Source organism: Oncorhynchus keta, unplaced genomic scaffold (genome assembly GCF_023373465.1).
Source record: "Oncorhynchus keta strain PuntledgeMale-10-30-2019 unplaced genomic scaffold, Oket_V2 Un_contig_1741_pilon_pilon, whole genome shotgun sequence".
NCBI classification, from domain to species: Eukaryota; Metazoa; Chordata; class Actinopteri; order Salmoniformes; family Salmonidae; genus Oncorhynchus; species Oncorhynchus keta.
This window is the reverse complement of record NW_026280425.1, coordinates 3099-12500: the sequence shown is the minus strand read 5'-3', so window position 1 is coordinate 12500 and position 9402 is coordinate 3099. Positions and strand designations below refer to the sequence as shown.

General features: G+C 49.6%; 1 protein-coding gene across 7 annotated transcripts in view; it reads left to right on the top strand.

Moving 5' to 3' along the window:
• The window catches only part of melk (maternal embryonic leucine zipper kinase), a 40370-nt gene extending 32207 nt beyond the window's left edge, over positions 1 to 8163 (top strand). For 3 of the 7 annotated variants that reach the window (XM_052503509.1, XM_052503508.1, XM_052503507.1), the window contains exons 12-16: positions 1 to 79; positions 2406 to 2568; positions 5547 to 5650; positions 7146 to 7233; positions 7781 to 8143. The exon at positions 1 to 79 is cut by the window's left edge and continues 27 nt beyond it. In XM_052503509.1, coding sequence (XP_052359469.1) covers positions 1 to 79; positions 2406 to 2568; positions 5547 to 5650; positions 7146 to 7233; positions 7781 to 7870 — 524 coding nt within the window. In that variant the 3' untranslated portion in view covers positions 7871 to 8143. Of the gene's footprint in view, positions 80 to 2405; positions 2569 to 5546; positions 5651 to 7145; positions 7234 to 7780 lie in introns of all 7 variants that reach the window. The other 4 variants (XM_052503503.1, XM_052503504.1, XM_052503506.1 and 1 more) reach the window with 3 other exon arrangements.
• The last annotated feature ends 1239 nt before the right edge of the window (positions 8164 to 9402 follow it).

Sequence of the window (9402 nt, the reverse complement as noted above, 5' to 3'; positions counted from 1 at the left end):
CGAGGAAGAGACCGAGGGAGAGAGTGGAAGGAAAGGGGGAAGAAGAGATGGAGATACTGGCCTTCAGCCCAGAGAGAAGGTATGATGGAGTTCCTGGCCTAAAGCCCAGAGCGAAGGTATGATGGAGATAGTGGCCTTCAGCCCAGAGAGAAGGTATGATGGAGATACTGGCCTTCAGCCCAGAGAGAAGGTATGATGGAGATAGTGGCCTTCAGCCCAGAGAGAAGGTATGATGGAGATAGTGGCCTTCAGCCCAGAGAGAAGGTATGATGGAGATAGTGGCCTTCAGCCCAGAGAGAAGGTATGATGGAGATAGTGGCCTTCAGCCCAGAGAGAAGGTATGATGGAGATAGTGGCCTTCAGCCCAGAGAGAAGGTATGATGGAGATACTGGCCTTCAGCCCAGAGAGAAGGTATGATGGAGATACTGGCCTTCAGCCCAGAGAGAAGGTATGATGGAGATAGTGGCCTTCAGCCCAGAGAGAAGGTATGATGGAGATAGTGGCCTTCAGCCCAGAGAGAAGGTATGATGGAGATACTGGCCTTCAGCCCAGAGAGAAGGTATGATGGAGATACTGGCCTTCAGCCCAGAGAGAAGGTATGATGGAGATACTGGCCTTCAGCCCAGAGAGAAGGTATGAGAGCTGGCCTTCAGCCCAGAGAGAAGGTATGATGGAGATAGTGGCCTTCAGCCCAGAGAGAAGGTATGATGGAGATACTGGCCTTCAGCCCAGGGCGAAGGTATGATGGAGATACTGGCCTTCAGCCCAGAGAGAAGGTATGAGAGCTGGCCTTCAGCCCAGAGAGAAGGTATGATGGAGATACTGGCCTTCAGCCCAGAGAGAAGGTATGATGGAGATACTGGCCTTCAGCCCAGAGAGAAGGTATGATGGAGATAGTGGCCTTCAGCCCAGAGAGACGGTATGATGGAGATACTGGCCTTCAGCCCAGAGAGAAGGTATGATGGAGATACTGGCCTTCAGCCCAGAGAGAAGGTATGATGGAGATAGTGGCCTTCAGCCCAGAGAGAAGGTATGATGGAGATACTGGCCTTCAGCCCAGAGAGAAGGTATGATGGAGATAGTGGCCTTCAGCCCAGAGAGAAGGTATGATGGAGATACTGGCCTTCAGCCCAGAGAGAAGGTATGATGGAGATAGTGGCCTTCAGCCCAGAGAGAAGGTATGATGGAGATAGTGGCCTTCAGCCCAGAGAGAAGGTATGATGGAGATACTGGCCTTCAGCCCAGAGAGAAGGTATGATGGAGATGCTGGCCTTCAGCCCAGAGAGAAGGTATGATGGAGATACTGGCCTTCAGCCCAGAGAGAGGTATGAGAGCTGGCCTTCAGCCCAGAGAGAAGGTATGATGGAGATAGTGGCCTTCAGCCCAGAGAGAAGGTATGATGGAGATACTGGCCTTCAGCCCAGGGCGAAGGTATGATGGAGATACTGGCCTTCAGCCCAGAGAGAAGGTATGAGAGCTGGCCTTCAGCCCAGAGAGAAGGTATGATGGAGATACTGGCCTTCAGCCCAGAGAGAAGGTATGATGGAGATACTGGCCTTCAGCCCAGAGAGAAGGTATGATGGAGATAGTGGCCTTCAGCCCAGAGAGACGGTATGATGGAGATACTGGCCTTCAGCCCAGAGAGAAGGTATGATGGAGATAGTGGCCTTCAGCCCAGAGAGAAGGTATGATGGAGATACTGGCCTTCAGCCCAGAGAGAAGGTATGATGGAGATACTGGCCTTCAGCCCAGAGAGAAGGTATGATGGAGATAGTGGCCTTCAGCCCAGAGAGAAGGTATGATGGAGATACTGTCCTTCAGCCCAGAGAGAAGGTATGATGGAGATACTGGCCTTCAGCCCAGAGAGAAGGTATGATGGAGATACTGGCCTTCAGCCCAGAGAGAAGGTATGATGGAGATGCTGGCCTTCAGCCCAGAGAGAAGGAGATGCTGGCTTTCAGCCCAGAGAGAAGGTAGAAGGAGATGCTGGCCTTCAGCCCAGAGAGAAGGAGATGCTGGCCTTCAGCCCAGAGAGAAGGAGATGCTGGCCTTCAGCCCAGAGAGAAGGAGATGCTGGCCTTCAGCCCAGAGAGAAGAATAATGATGATGACTTGATGAAGACCGACAACAGAAAGTATCCATTCTATCCCAAGGTTTCTTTCTGTGGTAGAGTCAGGAGTCAGGGTTAACCGAGCAGTTGTGTTAGGAATTAGAGAGGCTTGACAGGTGATGTTTTCGGGGAGGACGCTTGACTCTCGAACTTCGACCTCTCCCGAGTCCGTTGGGGGGGAGTTGCAGCGATCAGACAAGATCGTAACATCCAATTGGATATCAGGAAGTTGGGTGAGAAAAATTGAGATCACTTGAGATCATTGTCCCCTCCCTCCTTCCGTCCGTCTCTCAGGTCCCGGTCGTTAGACGTGGCGGGGGCGTCTCGGGGGGACAGCAGCCAGAAGAGAAGGGGGGGGAAGGTTTTCGGCAGTCTGGAGCGAGGGCTGGATAAAGTCATCACCTTGCTCACACCCAGCAAGAGACGAGGGCTGCGGGACAGACCACGCAGGATCAAGGTAGCTATATATAGACACCCCCTATAGGATACAGGTACCTATATATAGACACCCCCTACAGGGTCAAGGTACCTATATATAGACACCCCCTATAGGATACAGGTACCTATATATAGACACCCCCTTACAGGTCAAGGTATATATATAGACATCCCCCTACAGGATCAAGGTACCTATATATAGACACCCCCTATAGGATACAGGTACCTATATATAGACACCCCCTACAGGGTCAAGGTAGCTATATATAGACACCCCCTACAGGATCAAGGTAGCTATATATAGACACCCCCTACAGGATCAAGGTAGCTATATATAGACACCCCCTACAGGGTCAAGGTATATATATAGACACCCCCTACAGGGTCAAGGTACCTATATATAGACACCCCCTACAGGGTCAAGGTATATATATAGACACCCCCTACAGGGTCAAGGTACCTATATATAGACACCCCTATAGGATACAGGTACCTATATATAGACACCCCTACAGGATCAAGGTAGCTATATAGACACCCCCTACAGGGATCAAGGTAGCTATATATAGACACCCCTACAGGGTCACGGTATATATATACCCCCTACAGGGTCATGGTACCTATATATAGACACCCCCTACAGGATCATGGTACCTATATATAGACACCCCCTACAGGGTCAAGGTATATATATATAGACACCCCCTACAGGATCAAGGTACCTATATATAGACACCCCCTACAGGGTCAAGGTACCTATATATAGACACCCCCTACAGGATCATGGTACCTATATATAGACACCCCCTACAGGGTCAAGGTATATATATAGACACCCCCCTACAGGATCAAGGTACCTATATATAGACACACCCTACAGGGTCATATAGACACCCCCTATAGGATCAAGGTACCTATATATAGACACACCCTACAGGGTCATATAGACACCCCCCTACAGGATCAAGGTATACATATATATATATAGACACCCCCTATAAGATCAAGGTATATATATATAGACACCACCTATAAGATCAAGGTGTGTATATATATATTTGAAAGTCGCTCTGGATAAGAGCGTCTGCTAAATGACTTAAATGTAATGTAATATAGACACCCCCCTACAGGATTAATGTACATATATATATATATATAGACACCCTACAGGGTCATATAGACACCCCCAACAGGGTCATATAGACACCCCCTATAGGATACAGTTACCTATATATAGACACCCCCTATAAGATCAAGGTACCTATATATAGACACCCCCCCTATAGGATCAAGGTGTATATATATATATAGACACCCCCCTATAGGATCAAGGTGTATATATATATATAGACACCCTCTACAGGGTCATATAGACACCCCCTATAGGATACAGGTACCTATATATAGACACCCCCCTACAGGATACAGGTACCTATATATAGACACCCCCCTACAGGATCAAGGTACATATATATATATATATATATAGACACCCCCTATAGGATACAGGTACATATATAGACACCCCCCTACAGGATCAAGGTACATATATATAGACACCCCCCTACAGGATCATGGTACCTATATATAGACACCCCCCTACAGGATCAAGGTACATATATATATATATAGACACCCCCTATAGGATACAGGTACCTATATATAGACACCCCCTACAGGATCAAGGTACATATATATATATATATATAGACACCCCCTATAGGATACAGGTACATATATAGACACCCCCCTACAGGATCAAGGTACATATATATAGACACCCCCTATAGGATCAAGATATATATATATATATATATATATAGACACATACCCCTATAGGTTCAAGGAACAATCACTCTTACATTAATCTCCGCTCCTCTCCTCCTCTCCGCTCCTCTCCTCCTCCTCTCTCTCCTCTCCTCTCCTCCTCTCCTCCCTCCTCTCCCGCTCCGCTCCTCTCCTCCTCTCCGCTCCTCTCCTCCTCTCCTCCTCTCCTCCTCTCTCCTCCTCTCCTCCTCTCCTCCTCTCCGCTCCTCTCCCTCCTCTCCTCCTCTCCTCCTCTCCTCTCCTCTCCTCTCCTCTCCTCTCCTCTCCTCTCCCCTCCTCCCCTCCCCTCCTCTCCCTCTCCTCTCCTCTCCACTCCTCTCCCTCCTCTCCCCTCTCCTCTCCTCTCCTCTCCTCCCCTCCCCTCCTCTCCTCCCCTCCTCTCCTCTCCTCCCCTCCTCTCCTCCCCTCCTCTCCTCTCCTCCTCTCCTCTCCCTCTCCTCTCCCTCTCGTCTCCTCTCCCTCCCCTCTTCCTCTCGTCTCCTCTCCCTCCCCTCTCCCCCTCCCCTCTTCCTCTCGTCTCGTCTCGTCTCGTCTCCCTCTTCCCTCCCCTCCCTCTCCTCTCCCTCTCCCCTCCGCTCCTCTCCGCTCCTCTCCGCTCCTCTCCGCTCCTCTCCCTCTTCCCTCTCCTCTCCCTCTCGTCTCCTCTCCCTCTCCTCTCCTCTCGTCTCCTCTCCCTCTCCCTCTCGTCTCCTCTCCCTCCCCTCTTCCTCTCGTCTCCTCTTCCTCTCCCTCTCCCTCCCCTCTTCCTCTCCCTCTCCCTCCCTCTCCTCTCCCTCTCCTCTCCCTCTTCCTCTCCTCTCCCTCTCCTCTTCCTCTCCTCTTCCTCTCCTCTTCCTCTCCTCTCCCTCTCCTCTTCCTCTCCCTCTCCTCTTCCTCTCCCTCTCTCCTCTTCCTCTCCCTCTCCTCTTCCTCTCCTCTCCTCTCCTCTTCCTCTCCCTCTCCTCCTCTCCTCCTCTCCTCCTCTCCCCTCTCCTCCTCTACCTCCTCTCCGCTCCTCTCTCTCTCCTCTCCCTCTTCCTCTTCCTCTCCTCTCTCTCCTCTCCTCTAATCTCCCCTCCTCTCCCTCTCCTCTCCCTCCCCTCTCCTCTCCCCCTCCCCTCTCCTCTCCCCCTCCCCTCTCCTCTCCCCTCCTCTCCTCTCCTCTCCTCTCCTCTCCTCTCCCCTCCCCAGGCCCAGTATAATGTAACGTTGACCAGTCAGACCAACCCAGACCAGGTGTTGAACCAGATCCTCTCCATTCTACCGGAGAAACACGTCGACTTCGCACAGAAAGGGTGAGGCCCCGCACACACTTTTTAGGCACTGATTTCTTCAGTCTCTCCATCTTTCTCTCCCTCATCTTCTCAGTCTCTCCATCTTTCTCTCCCTCAGCTTGTCTTCTGTCTCTCCATCTTTCTCTCCCTCCTCATCTTCTCAGTCTCTCCATCTCTCCCTCCTCATCTTCTCAGTCTCTCCATCTTTCTCTCCATCTTTCTCTCCCTCCTCTTCTCAGTCTCTCCATCTTTCTCTCCATCTTCTCTCTCCATCTTTCTCTCCCTCATCTTCTCAGTCTCTCCATCTTTCTCTCCCTCCTCATCTTCTCTGTCTCTCCATCTTTCTCTCCCTCCTCATCTTCTCAGTCTCTCCATCTTTCTCTCCCTCCTCATCTTCTCAGTCTCTCCATCTTTCTCTCCCTCATCTTCTCAGTCTCTCCATCTTTCTCTCCCTCATCTTCTCAGTCTCTCCATCTTTCTCTCCCTCCTCATCTTCTCAGTCTCTCCATCTTTCTCTCCCTCCTCATCTTCTGTCTCTCCATCTTTCTCTCCCTCCTCATCTTCTCTCTCCATCTTTCTCTCCCTCCTCATCTTCTCTCTCCATCTTTCTCTCCCTCCTCATCTTCTCAGTCTCTCCATCTTTCTCTCCCTCCTCATCTTCTCAGTCTCTCCATCTTTCTCTCCCTCATCTTCTCAGTCTCTCCATCTTTCTCTCCCTCATCTTCTCAGTCTCTCCATCTTTCTCTCCCTCCTCATCTTCTCAGTCTCTCCATCTTTCTCTCCCTCAGCTTGTCTTCTGTCTCTCCATCTTTCTCTCCCTCATCTTCCAGTCTCTCCATCTTTCTCTCCCTCATCTTCTCAGTCTCTCCATCTTTCTCTCCCTCATCTTCTCAGTCTCTCCATCTTTCTCTCCCTCATCTTCTCAGTCTCTCCATCTTTCTCTCCCTCATCTTCTCAGTCTCTCCATCTTTCTCTCCCTCCTCTTCTCAGTCTCTCCATCTTTCTCTCCCTCCTCTTCTCAGTCTCTCCATCTTTCTCTCCCTCATCTTCTCAGTCTCTCCATCTTTCTCTCCCTCATCTTCTCAGTCTCTCCATCTTTCTCTCCCTCATCTTCTCAGTCTCTCCATCTTTCTCTCCCTCACCTCAGCTTTTTCTCCCTCAGTCTCTCCATCTTTCTCTCCTCCAGCTTTTCTTCTCAGTCTCTCCATCTTTCTCTCCTCCAGCTTTTCTTCTCAGTCTCTCCATCTTTCTCTCCCTCATCTTCTCAGTCTCTCCATCTTTCTCTCCCTCATCTTCTCAGTCTCTCCATCTTTCTCTCCTCCAGCTTTTCTTCTCAGTCTCTCCATCTTTCTCTCCCTCATCTTCTCAGTCTCTCCATCTTTCTCTCCCTCATCTTCTTCAGTCTCTCCATCTTTCTCTCCCTCATCTTCGTCAGTCTCTCCCTCATCTTCTTCAGTCTCTCCATCTTTCTCCCTCAATAATGTTCCCGGTAACCAGACTGTCCTCTCCTCCCCAGCTATACTCTGAAGTGTCGCACCCAGGGGGACTTTGGGAAGGTGACCATGGCGTTTGAGCTGGAGGTGTGTCTGCTGCACAGACCTGAGGTACATATTGATTACTACTGATCAGGTTATTGATGGTTACTGAGGTACATATTGATTACTACTGATCAGGTTATTGATTACTGACACCCAGTAGGGATCACGTTATTGATTACTGACACCCAGTAGGGATCACGTTATTGATTACTGACACCCAGCAGGGATCACGTTATTGATTACTAACACCCAGTAGGGATCACGTTATTGATTACTGACACCCAGTAGGGATCACGTTATTGATTACTGACACCCAGTAGGGATCACGTTATTGATTACTGACACCCAGTAGGGATCACGTTATTGATTACTAACACCCAGTAGGGATCACGTTATTGATTACTGACACCCAGTAGGGATCACGTTATTGATTACTGACACCCAGTAGGGATCACGTTATTGATTACTGACACCCAGTAGGGATCACGTTATTGATTACTGACACCCAGTAGGGATCACGTTATTGATTACTGACACCCAGTAGGGATCACGTTATTGATTACTGACACCCAGCAGGGATCACGTTATTGATTACTGACGCTGTGTGTTGTAGGTGGTGTGTGTGAGGAGACAGCGGCTGAAGGGAGACTCCTGGGTTTACAAACACCTGGTGGAGGACATTCTCTCTACATCCAGCATCTAGACGTCACTACTTCCTGTCGATGATGTCACATCCTGTCCACGTTCCAGCACCTAAAGCCAGTGTCTTAACTAATTCCATGAAGGGCAGAGTGTCTGCAGGTTCACTCCTCCCTTGTACTTCATTGATGAATTAAGGTCACTGATTAGTTAGGATCTCCCCTCACCTGGTTGTCTAGGACCTCACCTGGTTGTCTAGGACCTCCCCCCTCACCTGGTTGTCTAGGACCTCCCCTCACCTGGTTGCCTAGGATCTCCCCTCACCTGGTTGCCTAGGACCTCCCCTCACCTGGTTGCCTAGGATCTCCCCTCACCTGGTTGTCGAGGATCTCCCCTCACCTGGTTGTCGAGGATCTCCCCTCACCTGGTTGTCTAGGATCTCCCCTCACCTGGTTGTCTAGGATCTCCCCTCACCTGGTTGCCTAGGATCTCCCCTCACCTGGTTGTCTAGGATCTCCCCTCACCTGGTTGTCTAGGATCTCCCCTCACCTGGTTGTCTAGGACTCCCTCACCTGGTTGTCTAGGACCTCCCCTCACCTGGTTGTCTAGGATCTCCCCTCTCCTGGTTGTCTAGGACCTCACCTGGTTGTCGAGGATCTCCCCTCACCTGGTTGTCTAGGACCTCCCCTCACCTGGTTGCCTAGGATCTCCCTCACCTGGTTGTCTCCAGGACCTCCCTCACCTGGTTGCCTAGGATCTCCTCACCTGGTTGTCGAGGATCTCCCTCACCTGGTTGTCTAGGACCTCACCTGGTTGTCTAGGACTTCATACTGACATATTAAACAGTGAAATAACTAAAACCAGCAGATGACTGCCCTCCATGGAATGAGTTTGGACACCTTCTGATCTCGTGCCTGTCGACAGAAGCACAGATCCAGGAACAGTCTCCATTTCCTCAACCAGTGTAGTATAAGTTAACTAGTAGAGGGGTTCTACATGAACACTGACCTGAGATCAGTGTCGTGTTTTATAAGCTGACCACTTCCTCTCCTCCTTAAACATGTTTCACTTTAAGTGTGTCGCTGGGTTTTATTCCCTCCCCACTGATTCAGTAGCAGGAAGGAGTTTTGATGTGTCGCTGTTTTATTCCCTAGATAGGACTCCCCACTGATTCAGTAGCAGGAAGGAGTTTTGAGGTGTCACTGTTTTATTCCTCCCCCTCCCCCACTGATTCAGTAGCAGGAAGGAGTTTTGAGGTGTCACTGTTTATATTCCTTCCCTCCACTGATTCAGTAGCAGGAAGGAGTTTTGAGGTGTTGCATTTTATTCCTTCCCCCCCACTGATTCAGTAGCAGGAAGGAGTTTTGAGGTGTTACGATATCATAGAGCCTTTTAGCGTCACAGAATAACAGTCTACTGATAGCATTAATACAACGTTTGTTAGTTTGTACATATACCAGTAACAGGATCCATATTTACTTGTTTCTCCATCATGTCTTTTAACTCTTATTTTTGTCAGATTATCTGTCTCTGTGTGTGTAAGATTTATTGTTAATAATTGTAAAGGATCAAAATAAATGGAGTTTGTGTTGATGT